This window comes from Phasianus colchicus, chromosome 2 (assembly GCF_987193195.1).
Source record: "Phasianus colchicus chromosome 2, bPhaCol1.hap1.1, whole genome shotgun sequence".
Classification (NCBI taxonomy): Eukaryota; Metazoa; Chordata; class Aves; order Galliformes; family Phasianidae; genus Phasianus; species Phasianus colchicus.
Window position 1 is genome coordinate 30,801,837 of NC_143437.1, and position 24,489 is coordinate 30,826,325.

A 24,489-nucleotide genomic window follows, 5' to 3' on the forward strand; every position below is an offset into this window, starting at 1 on the left:
CGGGCGGGGCGGGAGCCGCCGGCCCCGGCTGAAGCGGCGGGTCGGTGCGGCGCGGCGCGTTCCCTCTCCGGCACCGCTCCGGATCAGCCCACGCCGATGGCTCCCTCGAGCCCCGCCGCCCGCCGTGGGGAGCGGGGCGGCCCGGCGGCCGCCGGTAAGGCTGCGCGGTGACGCCCCCGGGGCCGCGGTGGGCCGGGCCGGCAGCGCCCGGTGGCGGCGGCGTTGGCGCTGGCGCTCGCCCCGGCCCGCAGCGCGCAGCGCGGCTCCCTCTCGGCGCCGCGGGCTAGGCGGGCTGCGGCTCCCCGAGCGGGCGGAAGATGCTGCCGGGGTCCATCCAGATCTCCGGGGAGACGCTGTCGGGCGCGGAGATCCGGGACATCTGCGAGAGCCTGCGGGAGAACTCGGTGCGGCTGCTGTCGCTGCGCGGCTGCCAGCTCTCGGAGCGCGACTTCGGGCACGTCTGCCGGGGGGTGGCCGAGTCCCGCTCCCTGGCGCAGCTCAACCTCAACCTGGGCATCGTCTCCAACATCAACCGCGTCAAGCAGCTGGCCGAGGCCCTGAAGACCAACCGCTCCGTGCAGTCCCTCTTGTGAGTAGCGGGGAAGCGGCGGGTGCCCGGCAGGGTCTGCCCAGCCCGGTGGGGACGGAGGCTCCCAGGCGGCCCCGGCGCGAGGAGAAGCGTCCTTGACGCTGCAGACACCAATCCGTTGCCCTTCGCCGGGCCTGGGGACCTAACTCTGCTCCCATCTGGTTGGCGTGGTTTCGTTTGTCTCCCCAAACCTGGGTGGCCCCGGTGCTGGGAAGGACCTCCCTGAGCCCTGCCGGTGTCCTCCGCTACCCTTCATCCCTGCTGGAAGAGGAGTGCCTCTGCAGCTGCTGGCCGAGCCCTTCTGCAGGGCCTTCCTAGCACGTTTTCCCCATCTGACATTAGGATCATCCTCCTCTACTTCTCCCTCCCGGTGGGGTTAGCTAGCCCCTGGGCTTCCTCCGTGGTGATTTCCCTTTTACCTCTGCAGTCTCCATGGGAGTCCCCTGACGGATGCAGGCTTGGCTCTCCTCAACCCTGCACTCTCCATCCATCCCTCGCTGGTGGCTCTGGATCTGGGAGACTGCATGCTGGGTGATGAAGGCATCAACCTCATCTGTGGACTCCTGCCGCCTGACGGGGCTAAGTCTGGTAAGCACAAGGGCTGTGGAAGCCAGTGGAGCTTTACATGGAGCAGATGGACACAGCCAAAATCCTCAGCCCTGGGAGAGGCAGGCTCTGTAGCTTGGGCTGAGGGACTTATTTTCCCAACTCATGTAAAGCAGAAAAACCAAGTGATAGAGGAGCAGTTCCCATAGGCTTTCTGCTATCATTTGTCCTGCAGGCAGCTTGTCGCTCAGGGACCAACAGGTTGCTTCTGGTTCATGACAGGAGTGCTTGATACTGGAGGAGGGAACAACTTGGGTTTTTCATTTCTTATTTCGCACTAGCCTGTTGATAATCACCACAGATAAATACATGGTGTGCTCCTAACCCCACTCTTGGCTTTACTGCCGCACCCAGAAATTATCCTTGCATGTGGGTGCACACATGGAGTGTGTAGATGGTCAGAGCCTCAGTGCTAAAGCTCAGATCTTTACAGAGGATGATCTTTAGAGCTCTGAGGCCCCACTTAAAGGGGGAACTATCATGTACCGGGTAATACCATCCCTCTCCCTGGCATTCAGAGTGATTTTGACTTCTTCTCCCCAGGCTTTTGCCTGCCCATGTTCACAGTGCCACTGATTCTGTTATCTTAGTTTGTCATCACTCCTGGGTGTAGGCTGTCCCTGTGATCCTTGCTGATCTGTCACTTCATGCCACCTCCTCCAAACCCTTTAGTCTGTTGGAGTACAGGAGACACATCTCCTAGTTAGTTGAACTCGTTCCCTTCTGACTGCTCTGGTAACCCTCAGGCTCTGGTTTGGTTTCTCTCTCCTCTCCAGGCCTCAAGGAGCTGACACTGAGTGCCAACCCCGGTGTCACAAGCAAAGGCTGGGGCCGCCTGGCCATTGCTGTGGCTCACAGCTCCCAGCTCCGAGTGCTGAACTTGGACTACAACCCCCTGGGTAAGCTGGGAACCAAGGGATACTGTGCTCCCACCTGTCTGTATCTGTGCTATTTGCTTTGGTGGGTGGCTGGAAACCCAGCTGTTGATGGGCAGCAGTGTCACCAGTAGGAGAGGACAGCTTGTTGCACTGTCTTGCCTGGCCCCCAGCAGTGAGCTCTCCCTGCCGGGTGCCCACAGTAATGAGGATGTGGCCATGAGATCTGCTGAAGGAGCAGAAAGGAGCTAGTGGCTTGCCTGCATCTGTCATTGTGTTTAACCCTTCACTTCTTCCCTGTACCTGAAGCCCCAGGGCCCAACATCAGCGTGGCAGAGGCCCTACAGCCCCCTGCTCCTCCCTTCTCTTTTCTGTGGAGCAGGGGGAGGAGGAGAGCCTGGCATGGGTTGCCATAGAAACCAACTCTCTCCAGTTCTACTGTGAGGTGGTGAGGAGGAGACCAGGCCATGCCTCCCTAACCCAGGCATGGGCTGGGCACTTCCCACCTCACCAGACCCTGTCAGACCAGGTCACCCTCCAGAGCAGCAAAGACCCCAGGGTCTGACCTTGTGTCAGCCTGGTTTTCCTCAGGAGAGGATGTGTCAGTCCTATGTCCCCAGGAAATGCCAAGAGAACACCCTGGGGTCTCTTTCCTTCACTGGTATTGATCTCTAATGCTCCCAGTTCTGCTGCACCCAATCCAGAAGTCTCCCCCTCTTTCCACTGTGACAGCCCATTAGCTGGCACAGGCCTCAGCCACGCTCTAACTTTCCCTTAGGCTATTTCAGGTCCTTATTGTGCATCTGAGATCCTTTTCAGGGGAGGTGAAAGGTCCTCACACCTTTCAGTAGGAAGGAGATGTGGGCAGATGCAGTTCCTTGGCGAATAAAATAAGTTTTCCTCAGTTAACAACTTTCTTTTTTCCTGAGGTAGCCAAGATTTGGAAGTTGTCCAATGGCAGAAATTTGCAGAGGGTGTTTCCATGACAGCCCCAACCTCACAAGAGCAGGGGTTGTATGTGAGTGAAGGCAGGCACTGCTCACAGCCCTGGTTTGCTTCTCCTATAGGTGACCAAGTAGCAGGGATGCTTGCTGTTGCTGTGGCCTCCAGTCGAACCCTTGAAGTTTTGGATTTGGAGGGAACAGGACTCACCAACCAATCAGCCCAGGTAAGGAAAACTTACTCTCACATCATCGTTGCAGTCTTAAGGACATAGGTCCTGACCATCTATATAGAGGCAGAACACCTTCCTTCCTTTCCACCTTGAAATGTTGCTGCTGCTTTCCCCTATCCTGTTGCGTTCAGCCACAGGAGGAGCTCAGAAGCCACAGGAGGAGCTCAGAAGCCACAGGAGGAGCTCAGAAGCCACAGCTCTAGTCCTAGAGCTCTTTTGCCTCCTTCAAGTCAGCAGGGAAAAGTCACACAGCTCTATTTGGTGAATTTGTAGTGGAGGATCAGAGTTAAAGCACTGTGTACAGATGGGGGCAAGGCATGGTAGCAGGCTTTCCCCTGAGAGATAGGACTTGGCTGGGTATGTGGGAGCAACAGAGTATAGAGCAGTCCCCTTCTCTATATCTAGGCTCAGCTCTTCCCACAAGAAGATGGGAAGTCCTCAGGCTCTTAGAAAGTCTGGCAAAGGGAGGTCAAAGCCAAGGGATGGTGGAGGTAAAAAGAGGAGGGCTGGAGTTTGCAGGGAGATGGTGCTGAAACTCTTGCTGTTGAACCTAGCTGCTGCTTATGCTTGTTGTCAGCCTGCTTATTTCTCTCTGCTCAGACCTTGCTAGACATGGTAGAGAATTACCCCACAGCCCTACGGACACTCATCCTGTCAGAGAACAACATCAGTCCGGAGCTGCAGCAGCAGATCTCTGACCTGCTCTCAGAGGGCGAGGAAGAAGAGGAAACGGAAGCTCGTGAAGTCACAGCCAGGGAGAAGAACCCCTGGATCTGCCAGAACAGTAAGAGCTCTAAGGCCTGGCATGGTGGGGTTGGCAGAAAGGAGTAGGGGTGCCTGGGGTGTTTCCTAGTGCCACTTACCTCTCAGAGTGGGGTTGGTTAGTGGTATCTGTCCCTTACCCCTGCGAGCTGGAATCCAGACAGCCTCCAGCTATGACCTTCATTTTTAATAGTGTTGGGCTGAGCCATGCTTGGAAAAGGAACTTCCAAGGACAATGCGGCTGCTGCAGAGAGTAGGAACAGTATCTCAGAGGCTTTTTCCTGATGCTGCAGGAATAAAATCTTTGTGCAAAGTCTTAAAACAAGGGCAGGAACATTGAAATCTCAGGGGTCTTTGCCAGATATCCTATCCAAAACTCATGTCATTCCTCACTGCTTCCAGAACTGGCACAGGATCCTGTCCCTGTGGCCTAAGCTTGTGAGAGTTTAGCCAGGTACCACAGCCTGTCTGTGCAGTGGCTTGTAATATAGGTATATAGAGCAAATACTAATAGGCTGTTGTGTGTGTACACAATATTGTATGTTGTCATATCTACATTATGATCCTGTTGGTTTGTTAGTTGTTTTTTTTTCTTTTTTTCCCTCCTACCTCAAATTTTAATTAACCTTCCTTCCTCCTCCCCATTCTACTAGCAGATTAGCAGACAAGCACAATCACTCTCAGGACATCTGTTTCTTCAGCTGTTAGAGCCATAAATCTCCTTTGCTGGCAGCTCTGACCACTTTTGGGACCCAGTTTTTAGTAACAGATTCCCCACAGCAATTTTGAATGTGTAGGATCTGGACCCAAAGCATGTGGGCACTAAACACCTCCCCCGACGCAACCAGGAAAAACAATTTTTCTTGCTGTTTGTGAAGTATTTTGGACGAGAAAATGGTACTCTGGTTTCTGACTTGGTGTGCATGCCCATCCTTTTGCATCAGTGTCACTTGGCCTGGGAAGAGTTGCTGAACTCCTGGCTGGGGCTCTCTCTGCAAGGCCAGAGAGCTGTCCTTACCTTCCTGGAGCCAGGCTGAGGAGAGCTGCACAAACCCTCTGTTCATGCAACACAGCAAGTCAGAATTTCCAGACCTCTGCTGCCACAAAATGTCTGCTTGCCTGCTGCCTTCCTGGGAAGGCTGTGCCACCACCCTAGGTGGGTTCAGTCAGTGGGCTGCCTGTCAGCTCATCCCTGCTGAACGCTGGCTTTAGAGCTGAAAAGATTCTATTCATCACATGCAGGTTTAAAGGGGAAGAGCTGACTAAACACACAGCTGGGTCAGCAGGACCAGTAACTGCATGTATATGTTAGGAAGGTGCAGGGGGGAGAGATGGATGTTCCTGACAGCCAAGTACCCCATGCTGCTGGGACACAACAAATACAGGTGCTAGCTCTGGTCTCTTGCAGCAGTCTTTACCTTCCTAACTTCTCTCTGCCGAGGCATCTCATAATAGTGACCCCCACCCCACCAACCCCCGCCCCATTAGCTGCGTGACCTGGGCAGCTCCTACTTAATCCTCAAATCCTCTCAGCACGTTGCTTCCATTCTGCAGGGCTGCAGTTTTTCATCCTCACCTCTGGATCTGGAGAGCAGTTCCATGTCCTCCCGCAGCCCCAAAAACTCACTGTTTTCTCCCTCTCACCGCAGATCCCAGCTCCCAGATGGTCTTGATGACGTCAGGCCTCGGTGACAGCCTCTTAGCAGAAACAGAGATGTAGCTGGGCTACTCTGCCTGCTTCTGCCACGCATGGCACACCGGGGGGCACGCACCCACCAGCTCTTTGCCTCCGGTGAGCTGCCCCTGGGGTCTCCTCACGCATTTCACATCCTGTCGACGCTCCCTTGACTCTCTGAGTACCGGAGCCAGGTCGGAGTGAACCTCTACACATCTGTGTCGTCACACGCCCCGTCGGCTGCTTGTGATTGTCTGGTTGCTGCATGTGTTACTCACACTGCCCTGCCTCTCCCCATGCCTGGCTGCACCCTGCAGGACGCAGGCTGTATTTATTCAGATGTGTATAAGAGATGGTCTTTCTATTGCTTGTTCTGCTGTCACAATCAGAGTTTTATAAAGGTCACAGATGTGGCACTACTCACAGCTGCCTTATTCCTTCTGCTCCTGCTACATCAAGGTAATTACGCTGCCAGAAATAGTGCTAAAAATGGGCATTTCGCTTCTCACAGGTGCAGGAGGAGGCATAGCACGAACGGCAGGTGGCAGCACCGCCCAGGGCCGGGCTCCTCGCTCCCTGCGCAGCCCGAGCTCCCTGCTGCCCCAAAGAGTACCAGCGTGCTGCAGGTGCTACTCACGGCTCGCAGGATAGGGACAAGGGACAGAGAGGCACACTGCCACCCAGGGGTGAGTTTCTGCTGAAGCTGGGTGCCAGCTTTAGGCTATCAGGCATGGGCTTCTGCAGTAGAGAATGAGATGCTGGCAGACTCCTTCATGAGTCAGACAAGCCCAGTCAACCCCTCGTGGAATGCACAAGTTCCTCCTAAAGCACAAGATCCTGGATCCCAGCTGCAAGAGGGTGGTTGTGCAAGGTGAAGGATACCAGCTTGCCCCCTCCCTTTGTTGCACAGGGAGCAGAGCTCCCTTGGAGGAGATGCCTGCCTGGTCTTGCAGAGAGGTCCAGCATAGTCCTGTTTGCTCTCCTCTAGGTCTTTGCTTCTGTTGGAAGTGAGGGCTGGAGCCTGTCTATGGGGTACAAGCTGCGATAAAGGCTTCAACTAGTGCTGGTATGACAGCTTGCAGCTATGTGTCCCCTGCACTTGATGAAGTGCAGTAAGGAAGAAGATTGTGTTTCATGACTGGCATTAGGTTAGAAGATTTAATTGTGGCAGCAGCTGCTGCTCAAGGGAACACAGAATAAAATCATTAATGATGGAGTCAAGGAAACAAGATGCTTCCTCTGTCACTCCATCCACCTACACCAGAAGGTGCCCAGGGTCTCCTCCTGTTGCTATGAAGATGGAGCTTGGGAAAGAGAGTACTACAGACACCTGTGTAACATGTGAGATGGAGATTTCATTAGAGCCTCCTGCAGTGCAGTTGCTCATGAAAACAAAACTTGTGGAAGTGTTGGTATCAGTAACCCACAGAAACTCTCACATAAAGAAGACTTCCTGTTTGAGTATCTTCTGTCAACACCAAACCACTTTCCCCACACAAAGAAAACAAAACCCAATAATATTCATACACTAGAATTATAAAATTCCTCCTGGATAACCTATATCTTGGTTTCTGAAATGGTGAACTGGCTCTTATTTGACTCCACAAGCTGGGGTTTCAAGAAAAACGGTACGTATGAGAAGAATTTGTTATACCGCATCCCAGATGAGCATGTGAAGTTCTCTGGGAAGATGTAAACCAGGCAAATACACAGCAAAATACTTGAAATGGGGCAGGCAGCTTTTCCTGGGTAACACTGGGCCTTCTTATAGCACCAGAATTCATCGTAGAGAGGTTTTGGCAGACCATGTCTCACTTTCATAGCCTTCAAAACAACGTGAAAAATTACCTACATTATTTTTCAATGTTTCCCAAAGTTGCCTGGTTTAATAATCTGCTTTTTAATTAAAAAAAAAAAAAAAAAAAAACACCAAAAACAGTGTTAGCTTTATAGAGTCAAAAGTGACATGAAGACAGAGGGATCCTGGCCAAGAGGCTCATTCTGAACATTGAGCTGTTCATATTCACTCAGATCTAAAGAATAGTTTCCAGAGCATCTGCTCTGATACAATTATAGAAGTAAAACACTCATCTCCCATACCCCCCCCTTGCCTGGGACTGTACCTCTTCTCTGATGCAGACAATTTGATCTGCACAGACATCTTGAAACAGACTGAGGCAGGCAGAGAGGATGACCTGTGAATTCACAACCACTGGAAAACATACAAACTGTGATTCTGTCCTGGAGGTGTTCAAGGCCAGATTGGATGGGGCCCTGGGCAGTCTGGTCTAGCATTAGGTGGAATGGTTGGTGGCCCTGCGTGTGGCAGGGGGGTTAGAGATTCATGATCCTTGAGGTCCCTTCCAACCCTGGCAATTCTGTGATACAGGAGGCACATGCAGCTTAGCAAGATTGGCTCTGCTACCTCACATGCTATAGCTGGGCCTGGCCCAGGTCCTTACCCGGGTGAGAGTGCTACAGCCATCACCTCCTACTTTTAAAATAGTTTATTTCTGGTCTTAAAATATACATCAGTTTGAAAATTTCAGAAAAAAAAAAAAAACACCAAAACAACAACAACAAAACACATTAGTTACAGATTAACAGTCTGGAGTTGGGACACTGAAAGTTGAGTCAGCTCAAGGCCCCGGAGCCAACACTGCTGGAGGAGAGCAGAGGGCAGGCACTGTGCTGGCTGGGAGGGGGTTCTGCTCCTCCTTCAGCTGCTCGCTCCCCCTCACTGCCTGCCAGTGGCCTAATGCTATGAAACAAATGCATGTGAAGGCTGTGGGCACTCCATTCCCACCCTTCATTCCTCCGTTGTGCTTTTAGCTTACCGAGACCAAAAGCACAGGGGAGCCCAGCTCTGCCCAGCACCATCAGTTTCAGCATGAGAATGGATTTTGTCCCCTGACCACCACACCAGGAGAGATGAGCCTTGAAGGGCAGCGCCCCCCAGCTGCAATGAGGGGGATGAGCTAGCCCACATCAGCCAGCCTTTTCTGACAGGCTGTTCCGGACATGCTACAGGTGTTCAGAGAGCCCCAGGAGTCCATTCCACAAGCACCCAACCCCAGGTTATGTCCATGAGCCACGGGATGGTGGCTGCTGCAGGTGAAAGCCCTCAGTACTGCTGCAGAAGAGCAGGAGAAATTCAGCAGCATAGTGGCAGGGGAGAGCAAATGCAAGGATCCCATCACAACTTTCAGGATAAGAAATAATGCCCTGCAAGCTAAAAGGAAGCTTCTGCTCTCAGCACCAGCCTGTTTGCACAGGAATTGAATGAAATACTGTAGTAAAATACTGAGTCCCACCTCCACCTTGGAAGTCAGCATTGAGCTCCACAGCTGTTTGAGGTGAGACAAAAGGTAAGTACATAGGCAGCAGCTCCAATTAACTAGGGCACACCAAGTCCCACAGAGGCCTGCAACTCCCTTTCACAGGCCCTGGAGCCTCAAGGCTGGAGCTGGGGCCCTGGCTGCCTCCAGCTGCAAGTGCAACCCTCTGGTGAGATAGGGGTCTGGGAGGGGAGCAGGACCCTGGGGCAGCTGTCGGCTGCATCTCTTCCTGTCAGCTCCATCTCTTGCTGTCAGCTCCCTCCTGGGCAGTGGGCTGCTCTCCTCCAACACAGCCAGCCAGCAAAGAACTAATGGAGTAGGGCAGGAAGACAACACAAACGCAACTCAAAAAAAAGACAGCAGGCTAAGGACAGCCAGCTGGTGTGGGGGCAGCACAGCCCGAGAAGCAGGCCAGCCCTTTGCCTCACACCCCTGGGCTAGGGATGAAACGTGGACAAGGGCACAGGACAAGATTAAAAATTGGACACCAGGCTTTGTTAGCCTTCAAAAAAATACCTACATCTACAGACCTCTCCCTTTCCCTCCCCCCAATAAGACACTGAGCACACAAGACCATGAAGAAGAATCACGTAATACACACTACACTAGGAAAAACACACAGAGAGGCCCTACTCAGGAGTAGAAGCACCAGAGCCAGCCTGGAGCCCCCAAAGGGGGGCACAAAGAGACTCTGGCAGACTGGTGCTACTGAGGCGTGAGGTAGTGCAGCCAGAGGGAGCAACTCCCTCACATCCCCACAGGCCACAGTACACAAAGCCCTGCCCAGAAAATCCTAGTAGCATCCTTCACACTTCACTCCCCCGGGGGCAAGATCTTGTTCCCAAATTTGGAGGGATTTCTGCAGGCTGAAGGCCAGGATCAGAGGGAAGCGCAGCTCAGGGCTGAGCCACTCCTAACACACCCTTAACGCAGGCAACAGTCTGGCTGCCAACCACTGTGTCTGTTTATGCAGGGAGGGGGAAAACAAAAACAAAAGAAAAACAAAAAACAAAAAACCAATACACCCCAAAACCAAAGGCTTGGAAAGAAGAAAGAAGCCCACCCAAGAGCAAGGAGTCAGCACCATTCAAACAAAACAACAGCACAGAGAGCGGGGGAAGAGGTGTGAGGGAGGAGACGCACAAACAAACCACATGGCCCAGAGGTCTATGTCCCTGCCTGGGAAGGGACTGACCCCCCCTATCCCCCCAAGGCCTCTCAGCTGAATGTCACAGCACAGCCCAGGCCTGCATCTCGATTCAGTGCAGGCCAGGTGCTGAGCTGAGCAATAGGGAGCTACAGGGGCAAATTCTGAAGAACACAACCCAGGGGACTAGGGAAAAAACCCGACAGGGAAACTAAGAAACCAGCATCCTCAGCATACACCCCAGGGCCCAGATCCATCCCCTGGGAGAGTCCTCATGGCCCCTGGGGGCTCCCAGGGAATCAGACACCACCATGCAGGCACCCTGCCCTGTTGGCACAAGTTAAAAGGGAGCAGAGCAGCTGCAGGCACCAGTATGGGAGCAGCCAGGGCCTCAGGTACCTGAGTGGGAAGGGGAAAGGGAGGATGGGAGCGTAGAGAGGAGAGGCACCAGGTTGTGGGTACCAAGAACAAGGTCTGGTACAGGCACCAGTGTGAGGCTGTGAAGAGAGCTGTGAGTATGCCAGGGCAGTGGGTGTGCTTCTGCACAACGTGTGCTAGTACTGCAGGTCTGAGGTGCCAGGGAATGGGAACCCCAGCTCTTCCAGGTAGCAAGAGAATAAATATAACATTTAAGAGCAGAGCCCAGAGCTCCTCCTAGGGTGGAGGGGACTGAGAGAGGTTTCTCCCTCAGAAGACAGGTGGAGGCATCCCACAGCTCCACAGCAAGTGGCTGCTGCTTCCCCTGCCTCAGCTGAGAAGGTTGCCTTGCTCCTGGGCCTGCGTCAGACTGTCCTTGCGATGCAGATGGTGGACCCCCATTCTCTTGGGGCTGCGGTGTGGCCGACTGAAGGGAGGCTTGACCCTGCCTTCCCCACTTTCCTCTTGAGCTCCTCCTTGGTTACTCTCCTTGCTTCCCTGGAGCAACAATTCTCTCTCATCAGCTGGGCTCTCAGGCAAGCCAAGGTCTACATAATCCTTGTGCTTTTCTGGGGGTGGACTTCCAGGTTCAGCAGTGCCTCCACCACTTCCCTGCAACAGCTTCTGGGCTTCATCCTGGGAGAAATCTGTACCATAGTCAGAGGAGAAATGGCTCCTGCGGGCTCTGGATTCAGTGCTGTCTGTGTCCACGCTTGAGTCCCGGCTCACGGTCCAGCTGCAGCTCTGAGCAGACTCCTCGCCATCTGAGTAGGCAGAGGCTGCCCTATCCAGCTCCTGCATGGAACGGCTGAACCTTTTCTGGAGCTCAGGGGCTGTGTCGCGGCTGAAGGCCGTACGGTTCATCAGCACCCGCTCTGAGGTGGGGGGTGCCTTGTCAACAAACATACGCTGCCAGTTAGCCAGCAGGTCCTCCTCGGAGCTGGCAGAGCTAGTGAAGGCGCTCGGGATCTGGGGAGGGCTGCTGAAGGGGCTGCTCTGGGAAGAGCCATGAGCCCTGGCTGCTTTGGGGGACTGCTGACAGGAACAGCTGGAGGCTGAGCGGCGTCCTTCTGAAGCAGGGCTGTTGGGAAGCGTTCGGTGCCTGTCGCAGCTCTCATCTTCACTCTGTACCAGGCTGAGGGAGATGGCCTGGCGTGTAGCATATGTACAGTTGGGCAGGGGACTGTTCTTTGGGATCCTTACCTTGTCCTCGGAGAACTCAATTACTTTCCGCCCAGGGTACATAGGATGGGGAGGTGAAGGTGTAGGGTATGGGCTTAGCTTCTCAAAGGCTGGCACATCCTCTGGCACGCTATCCACACTACCCTGTGGCTTGCAGCCACCGTTCTGCTGCTTCCCAACTTCCCCTCCCTCCTTCTTCATCTGCCCTGAACTGCTGCAGGCATCAGGAGGGGCTCCACTCATGTCCACATGCACAAAGACATCCTCAGCCACAGGACAGGTGCCACTGCTAGACTTGGCTGAATTCAGCACCAGAGATTCTGGCTTCTCCAAAACCCTGGCAATGACTGAGGTGGGCACAACATCAGATGGTGCCAAGGTGTGGGTTGCCTCTTGACCAGGGCCTGCAGACTCCTGAGTGCTGTGCAGATGCTTATTGACCATATCCTGCAGCTCATAGGGAAGCTAGGGAGAAGGAACAGAACATTAGAAGGATACTGACACATAAGTCACTAAGTTTCAAAAAATTTGCCTTTTCCAGCCAACCTTCATCCTTAATCTTTATTTCAATACTAACGTTTACCTACCTTGCCTTGGGGTAGGCATCTCTTTCCAAAAGAGAACCTGCCATATATGACAGACTAACAAGGCTCTGTAACTGTCATACCACTCATGTTCCTAGGCCATGGTTCACAGGCCCATCTTGGAAAAAAAACAAAAAAGAAACAAAAAAAAACAAAAAAAAACCAAAAAAGAAATGATGTCACAGGCCATGCCTGTGAGCACAGAGACAAGGCCCAGCCAGTGCATGCTAGGGAGAGGTCTATTGATCTGTGGAAAATCAGCTGGTGGTTGCACTGAAGTGACTGCACATCCCCCAGCGCTCACATCTGCAGTGCTCCCCAAATGCAGTAATTACAGCCTTGCTGCCTTGGCAGCTTGCCCACAGATCAGAATCGATGCCTTCCCCTGCTCCCATTGACTCCTCTCACCTCATCCCATTTTATCAACTCACTCCGTTTCAGAGAGGCAAACACAGGGCTTATTTATTACCACAGCCTCAGGACCAAGGTCCAGCAGAGTTAAGCACTGCTCCTTGTCCTGCAGATGGGTGCTACTGCTCTCCCCACTGCCCTGTCAAATGCACGAGCACGGAGAACAAAGCTCCACAAGCCACTCCATGGCACAGCAAGGTCTGTCCTGTCACAGCCAGAAGGAAACTCCATCCAAAGCTGGGGGCACAGTGCATGCGAACAGCTGGCTGAGAAGCAGACTGCTTGCACAGTGGCTCAGTACCGCCCTCCTCCAGTGGCAGCCATGTAGGACACAGCACTCTGGGGGGCAGAATTCAAAGCCCTGGGGAGGGGAGACAGCTGGGAGAGGGGTCAAGGTTACCCCAGTAGTAACTGATACACTGACCTCAAGAGTGCTAATTTGAGACACAATGGGGGAGGGGACATGTTGGTCACCTGCTAAGTTACTAAAGATGAGCACATGGTTTTGCAGAAAGGAACCTAAGAAGGTCTGAAGGCTAAAGGCACAGAAAGATAGAGAGCTGGGTTAAACACCTGAACAATATTCCCAATCAAATGAGTGATGCTACCTACGTGAAAGGTCTAACCTCCACCTTTACTTACCCCAAGGGCAGGATGAGCTCTCTCAAGCAAAAGTATATGTTAGTACCAACGTTTCCCATTCAAGAAACCCAAAAGTCATTCTGAATGTTGCCACCCAAACTTTTCATCAGAGCAAGAAGTGAAGCAGGGACAGCCAACTGCTGCTTGACTCTGTCACACGGCCCTTGCACGTGGCCAGGTAAGAAAGGAAAGAGGACAGAGCAGGCTACGAGAGAGATCTGTCCTTTAGCCAGCTCCCATCAGGCACCCAGCAGGCTATCAAATTCAAGGTTATTGTGCTTTTTATAACAGCTCTTGGCTGTGCTGTGAAATAGAGCAGGTGTGAAAGAGGAGCTGGCAGAGGCTCTGCACTGCCTTCTTGGTGGGAGTAGGAACAGGAGCCCCCCATACTCTGCCTGAGGCTGAAGGACGAGAGGCCAAAAGAGAAAAGCTGCAGAGAAAGCTGAAAAAAGAAAGACAGGTGGAAACCACGAGCCCTTCTTCCCCACCTCAGTGGGACTGCTACTCACATCAGCAAATTTGTGGTTCCTGAAGTGGGACTTGTTACACTTGAGCAGCTGTACCGCAAGGTTACAGTCCTGTCGATAGCGTTCCTGACAAAAAAAAAAAGGGCACAGGTGTGCAACAGTGTCAGACTGATCTCTTACCTGAAATGACACCACCTTACCAGCTTCAAAGAGAAGGTGGAATATCATGAACTTCTCCTGAGGGCGCCTGCCTTTTCCTCCCCTCCACACCTCATGTACTTCTTACAACTCAGCCATGTCCCTTTCAACTCTTGTTCCAGGCCTCCATATACCAAACTCCATATACCAAACTCCTATCCTTTTGTGAAACTGATCTCCAAAAGTCCCACCAGATTTTTGCTAACCCATTTCGGAGCTCTCAAACATGCCTGCAGGCACTGCTCAATGCCAGGCATCTTGCAGACAGACTGGAATGAATTGAGAGCAGTTAACAGAAACATGCACCAAATCCAGGAACTTCTACGTTAATTGTGTGGAAAAGGCAATAGTTCCCTCCCATTTCTAAGCTAAATAACCACTTGGTTACTACAGCCTGGGCACAGGTCAAACCTTAAGATTAAATGCTAGAAAAGTAAACACATCAAACTTGAAGATCAGCTCTTTCTTGCTCAACTCCTCAAGCCCTTTTCTTTTTGCTTGTTCCCACGTTTTCATACACATTTTAGTTATTCATGTTCTTCTTTACACTAATGGCTTTGAACCAGAAAAAAAAGCCCGCACCTCAACACAGTTCCACAACCATTTGCCGACTCGCACTTACATTAAGTTCCTCCAGCTTATTGATAGTTGTTTTGGCATCAAGCAATTTATTAGTGAGCTCCACAATCTCCCAGTCCAACGTCTTGCGGTCCATCTCTGCCTTTTTAATCTGAGATGCAAGAATACCAGGTGTAAATTTCCACAGCACAGAAGAAACCGGTTTTACCACCCACGTCACCCCAAGCATAGCACAATGACATGCTCAGCTGAGACACAAGAACTTCTATACAGACAAAGGGCTCTTCACCTCGGGAGGGATTCCAAAGGCAGTTGGAGATAGCCACTCTGCTAGGTATAGAGACAACTAGTGAGTTTGAACCTCCTCAATGCAGTCCCTCTTCTTGCAGCATGTTTCTTCTCTGTCATGGCTCACAGGGTGCCCGATGGCAAGCTACTGGTTTTGAATAGTTGTCTTGCCACCAGCAGTAACCACCTCTGAGCTCATGATAATCAGCTCTCTGCTCAGGATCAACAGAACAAGAATACTGCCGATAAAGATCAGCAGTTAATGCTGAATGGACAGTTCTTTTTGGCAGGGAAAGGGCACCATCTTCAAAGAGTTCAGTTCTTGCTCTACTAAGAAAAAGGACCTGCACAGCTTCATCTGGAGCTTCCCTAACACCCTCCCCTAAAGCAGATGATCTTGTCTCTTTAGACTCCCTAACAGTTCAGGTGCAGGGCAGAAACTCAGATGTAACAACTGAGAGGAGCAATAGCTTAGAACAACCATGCCATCCCCTTTGTCAAAAAGTTCCTCCAACACTGATCTAGCCTGCTCAAAGGCTGTGACCACCAAGGCCCAATGATGAGTCACAGGTGAAGTACAGTGACACAAGGGGGCTGAGGAGCAGAATCCTTCCCAAATATACAGTCTGTTTAGGAACCAACACAATTTATATTAACCCAAGAAATTCAAGGGCTAGAACATTAAAAAAAAAACAACCAAAAACCACCCACCCTCATCTTGGGCTACATTTCAGCTGTTCAACTTGCCTGCTCACAACCCAGAAGGGGAAGGAAAGGGAGCAAACAAGGTTCACAGCCATCCACATCTTGTGCAGTGCCACAGCTTGTGGGCACCACTTCCCAGCACGCCATGCTCCACCTGGCCCAGAGCCAAATGCTCTTAAGATGGAGCACTGCAAGCTAGGACTTGCTGCATCTGTGGGCAGCTGCTGGACACCAGGTGAGCCCTTGGGTGGATGAGGGCTGGGGCCCCTCCATCTGGGATGGTGTATATGTGGGACTGACAATGAAACCAACAGGCTGAGACACGTGAAGAGGAAAAAGAAAAAACACACAAACGAAAAGACGCAACTGCAAAAATCCAGCTTTGGCTGAGAGAGGCCTGAGAGGTGAGTGCGCCCAGCGTGTGCCAGCAGCAGCGTGAGGAGGAGAAAGAGAGAGAGAGAAAGAGAGAGGGAGGGAGAGAAAATAAACAGCCATGAGTGTTATGAATGCACACAACAGACACACACGCACACTGGCTCTGCCCCCATCCTCCCAGGATGACTACCCCAAGACTGGCTGACACATCCCTGGCATTTTGAGAGGGACTGAAGCAACATGACGGAATACCATGCAGTTATGTTGTGGGCAACCAAGCTCACATGCATGACCAAGAAGGGGCTCAGTAAGAAACTAGTTTGTGACACCAGCTGGAAGGGAGAATAGATGGCTATGGCCAAACCCCACCCCACACCAACCACATCTGCTGGCTAAAGCCAGGAACCCTTCCCCCTTCTGCTCCTGACATACATATCTCTTTTACCTCCTCTATGTAGAGCAGAACACTTACCAGGGCATGCAGCTTCTCTTCCAGGTCTTGATTGGTTCTCTGGGAAGCAGTGTAGCTATTCTGTAACCTACAGAATCAAGATCGTACACATAGGAATGGTTCTCAGGCTTTGCTCAAGTCTTCTTCTTAACTACCAAGCAAACCAATAATTCCACAACCCCAGTACTCCTTAGTATTCACAGTACTAAGACAATATAAAGACCTTCAGACTCCCAGTTACAGGCAAGGTGAGGTTGGCTAAGTGACCTTTCATGTCTTTGTTGGAGAAAATAAGAAGGACTTTGAAGGACTGCTCTGAGCTAAGCTATGTGTAACCATGTAATCAGTGCCTAGCATTAATTTCTAACCAAAGCACTACAATCCCAGGTAGTCAGTGGCTCCTTTTTGCTGATGTCAGACAGCCATCCAAGACAGATCCCACCTTACAACCAATAAATAGAATTCCCTTTTGCTGTCTATCCCTTGAGCTGGCAGTATTCTTACACTGTACCTTGGAGAAAGCAATGACTGCAAAGCTTTTACTCTCCCCTACGTCTGGAAGAGCACTGAGGATGCAGCGTACCTCTCTGTTCAATACAACAGGGCACAGCCTACTCAAGCCAGCTGAGGGAGTCCTTGGAGGCAATGATCTCTCTAGCTCTATCCTTCTTTCATTTTTCTATTCCGTACCTACGGAATTTGTCCTTGAATTTCTCCAGCTCCTCCCGGTTCTGACCCAGCTCCATCTCCAGGTAGTCTTGACCTGACTCCAGCTCCCTCTCCATTGCTTCCATTTTGTTAGTCACATACATCAGCCGTCGGCGCAGCTCTTCATTCTCATGTTGCAGCAGCCTGGACACAAAAGAACAAAGGTACCACTGAGAGCACAAGGGGCACTCCACACCAGCACCCATATCCTGCTGCCCTGCTCTAGGGGCCAACCCAACATGTGGGCCCCAAAAAGTTGGGAACTGAACTATCAGGAGATTCCAGCCCATGAAGAGAGGTGCACTATTGTTACGAGATGCATGCTTTGTAACATACTAGCTGGCCAGCCATGTTATCAGCTCCCAGCTCCCTCTCAGGTTACAGTGCTTGGATCAAGTTCACTGGCCAGCTCCAGTGTCCCCCATTGGTGAATAAAACCCACTCAATAATTTATCCCAGCATAGGATAAAGAACTTGAACTGATCCTCCCCTGAACTGTTCAGAAGCCCTCACACCTTTAGCATATGGTGCTCTAAACAGCCTTGAGGTCAGCAACAGAGGTAGTGGGGTGGGTATAGAGATGTGATCACAGCTGTCAGTCAATCCCATTCTAATACAAACTGCTCTGTTAGTCCCCAGACAGGACATGCCTGGTGGTCAGAAGGATTTCCTGTTGTTTTTCATTCCTTTGTGCTCAGAAAAATACTGAAGCACAGCACAGCTCCTCTCTAGCAATGCATACTTGTTCCACACTGTGGCTTTAAGCACAGTGCCGGCAGCTGTTTGCGTCCCACAGCACCATCAGCAAAGGGCCCAGTTCTCACCCTCACTCAGCAGCAGGCCCCTGCATGCTGTTTCTGATGGCTTACATTAAAATAGATGCTACAACATGAAGGCACTTCTCTCTCTACTCGTGTTAAACGTTTCAACTCCTCTGCCTGCACCTGAAGATCTGTGTCCCCATGCCTCCAGAGTGAGGCATACAATGCAGAGGTTGGCAAGGCACAGTCTAAAGCTCTGCCCTCAAGAGAGCTAAATGAAGATCTGTGTGGAGCCTTCAGGGCCAGTCAGCTTTGCTGCGCAAGTGACACAGGCAAGATGCGAGGAATCAGCACTCATACAGTTGCAGTACAACAGGCATAAAGAGGGAACAGGACACTTACTTCATCCTTTCTGCATCCGTCAAGGGTTCCTGTACAGGGAAGAAAACAGCTGTGAGATTCTTTCAGAAGAGGAGTTGCTTTCACAAAGTATCTTAAAGGACAAAGTTTCAGTTGCTAGACCCTATATGGGACTCTTCCACACCTGCTCTGAGGGATTATGATAAGTAAACTTAGAGAAGCCGGGCTCTGCACACATCACTCTGCTAGTTGATATCAAAACACTGTGTGTTTTGGTTCAGGGCAGAACAGCTGGACTTGAAACCACCACACAAATTAGGTAACTTTACTCTCCCACCTGCAATCTCAGCATCTTTTGCAACATCATCATCTCTGTTGGTGTTTCAGCTTCCTACAAATCCACAGTTAGTTTAGTGCAACAGGAATCAAACAGGCCAGTATACATTGAAAATTAACTTGTCACCACAGCAATCAGAACATCCTCAAGGCCTCACAAAAGAACTACAGAGCATCATTTGGGAGATGAAAAAAACATGTCTACCAGTTACACCAGCTAGATTATACTGTGAAAAGGATTTCTTTCTGCAGACCTGAAAACAGCCACTGTAACTATTCTAGGGTAGCACAAGAAACACTAGAAGCAAAAAAACCTGTGAAAGAAACATTCTGGGCAACATCCCCACAGATGTTTGGAGTAGGGATCTGCAGAACAAGGAGAGACAGTGCTGCAGCATAAAATGGCTGTTGACTGCCAGCACAGCTGGGTGAGATTTAATTAGAACTAGCAACAACCATACTTTTTGTGAAAGCCCAAGGCTGTGACCATTCTCACAATGTCCAAGCTGCCCATGGCCTATTTTTGGTGCCTGGTGTAGCGCCAGCACTACAGAAGCCTTAAGTGCTGAAACACTTTAAACTGGCTATTAAGTGTCACAGTCAACTCTGAGCTTAGAGGCCATGCCACACGCAGTTGTGAATGAGGTTGCTAAGCTTCTAGCAATATTACATAAAACAAACCTACCCTAAGACATCAGGAGGCTGCTTCCTTCATCAGTTCACATTTTGAAAAGATAGTCCTTAGAGCCTGCATACAATCTCTTGTCCTTAAAGGCAATCCCATCAACCCAACTCCTCCTTGCATTCTGACCCCAACTGACAATTGATTAATTCATGCAGAATCATCTAGCAACTGCTTCCCCAACCTCTACAAACACACAAAGCCCACAGTAGTGACCAGCAAAGGAGATAAGGCAATTCCTGGTAAGCTGAGGCAATGGTCCCAAAGCAGGCCCAAAGGAGAAGAAGGGAGGATACAGTTTACAAAGGCTTCAATCAGACATCACAGAGCCAGACTACCCCAGGATAGTTGGGTACTGGGCAGATAAAGAGTCTCAAGAGCCTCCCACCACCTGCAGACACCAGAGCTTCCCAACTTGCTCCCTGCAGACTGGGGACACCTCTGACCTGCAAACACCTAAAAGGCCTGCAGAAGGGAAAGAACACCAACTCCCACCCCCCCTACCTCCTGAGTCAAAGGGAAGCTGGCTCCTCCCAGAAAGATATACCCTACTTGGAGCACAGACACGAGCAGCAACACAAGACAGCAACACTTGTGGTAACTCAGTACCCACAGCATGAGGTCTGGGGGTATCTCCCCCCAGTCCTGGAATTACAGGTGAGACAAGATTCAGATAGGAGTTTTAGCTTTTGTGAGACCCCTGTCTGCAAAAGCCAGCAGTCCTGGCACCTACCTTGTTTAGTGCCAGGCTGAAGGAAGGGGAGGATCTAGATGGGGCAGGTCCCTTCTCCCAACTCCTGTGTGTTGGAGGGGAGAAGGATCCTTTCTCTGGGTAGTTCCGCTCCACTGTACGCTTCCGCTCGAGTTTAACGCATAGATGGTTTGGCTGTAACAGCTGCGAACAGGGACTGTTTTCATCCCTCTTGCCCTCTGCACTGCTTTTCCATGATGACAGTGAGTGCTGCTGCCCAGAGGATGTCCCTGCCAGCCCCAAGTCTGCCAGCTGCTGCAGCTCATACTGACACAGATCTACTACCTTTCTGTCCAAGGAAAGAACTTTCTCCTTACTGTCCTTTCTCCCAAGGATGGGTTTCTTTCTTAGTTTGGAAACTCTCCCAGTCTCCTCTGCACATTTTCTCTGGCACGAAGCCATTCCCATTCCCTCACATTTCTTTTCTGATTTTCTTCTGCTTGGGCAGGAGGATCTTTCAGATGCACGCTTGGTTTTGACCTCTTCCAGGTGACCTTCCCCTTGGCCTTCTGGCACAGAGCCTCTGGCACAACAAGCAGAATTCTGGTCATGCTCTGCTCCCCTGGTCTCTTCTAGTGGGCGCAAGCGAATGGGACTCAGCACCCGTTGACTAATCTCATCCAGGAATTTGGAGAACTGCAGTTTTTCTTCTCTGAGTTTCTCTTTGCGTTTGGCAATGTCAGCAGCACTACTGCTGCTGCGCTCCAGAGAGCGTTTCTCCTTACGGACAAGGCAGAGCTGAGGATCACTGTACTTGCATGAACCACGGCCATGGGAAAGTGTCTCAACTGAGCGGGACTTGCGTAAGGTCTCAGGGCATGGGCCTGTTTGCATGCCAGGCTGCTTCAAGATCCCTTTTAGAGGCTGGTGTGAAGAAGAGACTTGAAACTTCCTCGGTGTCAAGACTTCAGGAGGCTCCTTAAACATAAGTGAGCGTTCCAGGCTTCTGCTCTTGAAAGAACAACTGGAACGGTGTCCCTCATTTCCAGGCACCACAACCGTCTCCATGCTACGGCTCACAAATTTGCTGAGGTGCCCACGACTGCGGTTTGGGCACCGCTTCCCACTTCGCTGTCCCATCTTCCTACCATCTGGCGATGCTGGCAAGGTCTGGCTCTTCACGTTCAATTCTGCTCTGCACCCTGTCACTTCCTTCTCACTGCTGGACTCCAGGGACCACGATGAGGAGAAGTTCAGGTTGCAAACCTCAAACCCCTTTGCCTGCTCAAGCTGGCCTGCCTCAGTGCAACTAAACCCCGTTTGCTGGTGCAATGGTGATAAGCCCTTTGCCACCCGGCAAGCCGTTACCTGACTCTGCTCAGCCAAGATCACTCCATCCTGGTCGTCACGAATGATGGGAACCTCATGACGGATCTCACGATGCTGCGGGGGTGCCTTGCGGTAAGGCTTCTTTGTTGGAGCCGTGCTCGACATCCTCCCACCTGCGTGGCTCCAACAGCGGGTTACCTACCAACAGCAGAAAGTTCACAGAAGAGAGAGGCACAGACACTCCATCGAACCCTAGAAGCAAACCAGCAGGAAGTAGTCTCCCTTGGAGTCCTAGAGCAGGTCCCCATGCAGAGTACTGATAGAGCAGGAAAAGGATGCAACCACAAGCCTTGAGCAGCAGCTGCAGGAGAGGGAGCAAAGTCAGAGATAGATGTGTCCTTCTCCCAGCCAGTGAGAGCAGAGGGCTGGCACATCCTCTCCCCCCTTCTACACACACTCACTCACGTAGTTTGTGTGTATCCAGATTATATATAGCAAACGAGAATAGGCCTCACAGCAGCATATTGATTAGGCTCTTTAGGAAAGGCCTTTTCCAATATGGAAACAGCAAGCCTTACAGGCAGCAGTGACAGTAGAAGTTATTGATTATGTGCTGTCACTGTCAGCAGGAACTATGTGGGAGGAGACTGTAGTCATTAAAGAGCCCAAATTCAGAAGTTTTCTGCTTACACAGAAACATAAGTGGGGCAGACTGTAGGAGGAAGAAGGTGGTACCATACTTTTAGAACTGCTCACTCTGTCAGAAAAGACAGAGACCAAGTTGCAGGTGGCATCAAATTAGGAAGCAATGCCATTAATGTTGATATCTAAGGTCAGAAGTTGCAAAATGCAGCAGTACTGCTATGAGAAAGACCAGTTTTTGTCCCTTTACCTCAGCTGTGCTGGGCAGGAAGATTCTGCCTGCTGTAGGAGCAGAAGCAGCACAAGAGCAAGATGCAGGACAGAAGGAAAGCAGCTATCTTCTTCCTTTCCACCACTTTGTAACTACAGTGGAGAGCAGGAAGATTTTCCCCTCAACCAGCCAGAATTTCAGCCATCCCACTGCACAGAAGACAGTAAGTGCCAGAGATGCCAAGACATCTCTTTATGACCTGATGGCAGATCTCCCCTGATGACAATACATGCATCATTCACAATCTCCACACATTTGAAGCAAGCACCCTCTTCCCATTCTCCTTTCCCTTGCTGAATCCTATCACTGACAAAGCTTAACAACTCAGATCATCTGATGGGAGGGCTATTTAATGCCTGCTTACACTGGCCCTCCCACCTGGCTAAGGGATATTGCCAGGCCAATGACCTAGCAGAATTCATTTGCTTTATGTTTTGGCCAGGGGAGTTTTACATAATATGCAGTGTCCAAATGGAGCCCTGAGAGCTATCTTCAGTCCTTATCCTCTCTTGCTTAGCTGCATCCCCCTGTCACTTATACTGAACCCACTAGGAGGGCTGGCAAGTGTGGAATGTCTGTACTACACAGAGTGGCTCCAAGCCACATCAGGCTTTACATTTCACAGGATAATTTGTAAGCTGTCCTCCATTGTTCTAAAAAGAACACAAGTACTCATGTGTTTTCCACATACATGAGCCACTTTCAAGGATTAGCTTGTGAACCTCCACAACCAAAATCCTGAAAATTCACCTTTGCTGGAGTCATTTTCTCAAGATCTCTTCCTCTAAAAACAACGAGGTGAAGATATTTCAAATATTTTAGAAGAATCACATCCAGTATACCAAATGCACATTCCACTACATCTCCAAAAGAAACTGCTGGGTTTCTTTTGGGATGTAGTAGGAAGCTGGGTCTGTCTTGCTGGGAAGACATTCTCCACTTCAAAGTGAAATGCTGATCTCCTGTTAGAAGCATATTAGCCAACACCATACCTTTATGCAGGTAACCTACAGTTAATTCTTCTGTCAACTCCTGACAGGCTAACGACAGCAGATACTTATGTAGATATCCCAAAATGAAATTACTATAATTTCTCCAGCCCTTAAAGACCTGAGGACTTACCAGCCTGGGCTCAAATTCAAAGGCTCATGAAGCAGTGACACTCACTCAGATGTCCTGAAGAAGAGAAACAAATGACTTAGTATGTATCAAAAAGTCAGTTTGAAACCTCACCCTGTAAATGTGTAAAGAAGAGGGAATGTTTATAATGAAGCACAACAGGATATTTACCACACTACAAGTGCCTGTTTCAACCCACAACAGTAAGTTGTAAAGGACATTAGCTTAGGACAGTTGAGCCACACAGCCCAGCAAGAGCTAGTAAGGCAGTTGGCAAGGACACATCCCAAGGACTCACTCAGGCAACCCAAACCACACAAAATCATGAAGCAACAAGTTCTAAAAACCTTGGTTCCAGGAAGGACTAAACAAATCTGTGAAATGGGACTCTTACTGCTCATTTTCTCTGATACTACAGATTGTGAAGCCTACATGCTAAAAGGACAAATGAGGTAATTGTTAAGTCAGTTTTTCTTGCTAAAGGTGCACTTACAAATGAGCTGGTAATTATCAGACTCTCCTTCGAGTCAAAACATTACATTCCTGTGCCTACCACCGTGATAGCTCACACCTCTACAAGAGAGAAGACAAGCTACTCTCTGGCTTCTTGCAAGCAGCATGTCATGCTCTAGCTTGGCGCAAATAGGCTTCTGTGAAATACTGCCCATCCAATCCAGGATTTAACACAAGTTCAGAAAGGATCTTCTGTATTCAAAGCTCAGGGCATCCATCACTACCTGAAGAGAAATGGGTGGATCCAGGAGACAGCTCTAAGAGCTTAGCTCAATGGCTATCACACTGTCACTGGCATGAGAAAGACTGCAGATGAGTCTTCCCTTTCCTGATGCACCTCTATTGCTGCACTGCGTTTTCCCCTATCCATGGCACCAAGCCCTGGGAGGAGTAACAGAAGTGAAGGGTGTGGAGTAGTTGTATGCATATGGAGAGAGCCAGATGGAAGGTGAATGGAACAGGCAGGCAACCAGAATCATACAAACAAGCTCTGCCAAAACAAACTGAAAGGTGCCCTGGTGCTGGCCCTGACCCAACAAACTGTCTAGCCCCCTTCCTTACTGCAATGCTATTGTCAGGTCTCGACTAGTAATGTTAAGAACAACTCCACAA

General features: G+C 50.7%; 2 protein-coding genes across 4 annotated transcripts in view; one reads left to right on the forward strand and one right to left on the reverse strand.

Moving 5' to 3' along the window:
* Positions 1–216: 216 nt before the first annotated feature.
* On the forward strand, positions 217–6,100 carry LRRC73 (leucine rich repeat containing 73). Its single transcript, XM_031593677.2, has 6 exons — positions 217–589; positions 1,017–1,177; positions 1,972–2,094; positions 3,138–3,238; positions 3,845–4,028; positions 5,656–6,100. The coding sequence occupies exons 1-6, from the start codon at positions 318–320 to the stop codon at positions 5,724–5,726; spliced, it is 912 nt and encodes a 303-aa protein (XP_031449537.1). The 5' UTR covers positions 217–317; the 3' UTR covers positions 5,727–6,100.
* A 3,096-nt stretch (positions 6,101–9,196) lies between these two features.
* Positions 9,197–24,489, reverse strand: part of TJAP1 (tight junction associated protein 1) — a 37,653-nt gene continuing 22,360 nt past the window's right edge. For 2 of the 3 annotated variants that reach the window (XM_031593525.2, XM_031593516.2), the window contains exons 4-11: positions 23,368–23,421; positions 21,372–21,530; positions 18,337–18,365; positions 17,156–17,317; positions 16,487–16,553; positions 14,690–14,797; positions 13,912–13,995; positions 9,197–12,230 (exon numbers count right to left, since the gene is read on the reverse strand). In XM_031593525.2, the coding sequence (XP_031449385.2) occupies positions 10,914–12,230; positions 13,912–13,995; positions 14,690–14,797; positions 16,487–16,553; positions 17,156–17,317; positions 18,337–18,365; positions 21,372–21,497 (1,893 nt within the window). In that variant the 5' untranslated portion in view covers positions 21,498–21,530; positions 23,368–23,421 and the 3' untranslated portion in view covers positions 9,197–10,913. Of the gene's footprint in view, positions 12,231–13,911; positions 13,996–14,689; positions 14,798–16,486; positions 16,554–17,155; positions 17,318–18,336; positions 18,366–20,045; positions 20,208–21,371; positions 21,531–23,367; positions 23,422–24,489 lie in introns of all 3 variants that reach the window. The other variant, XM_090135237.1, reaches the window with a different exon arrangement.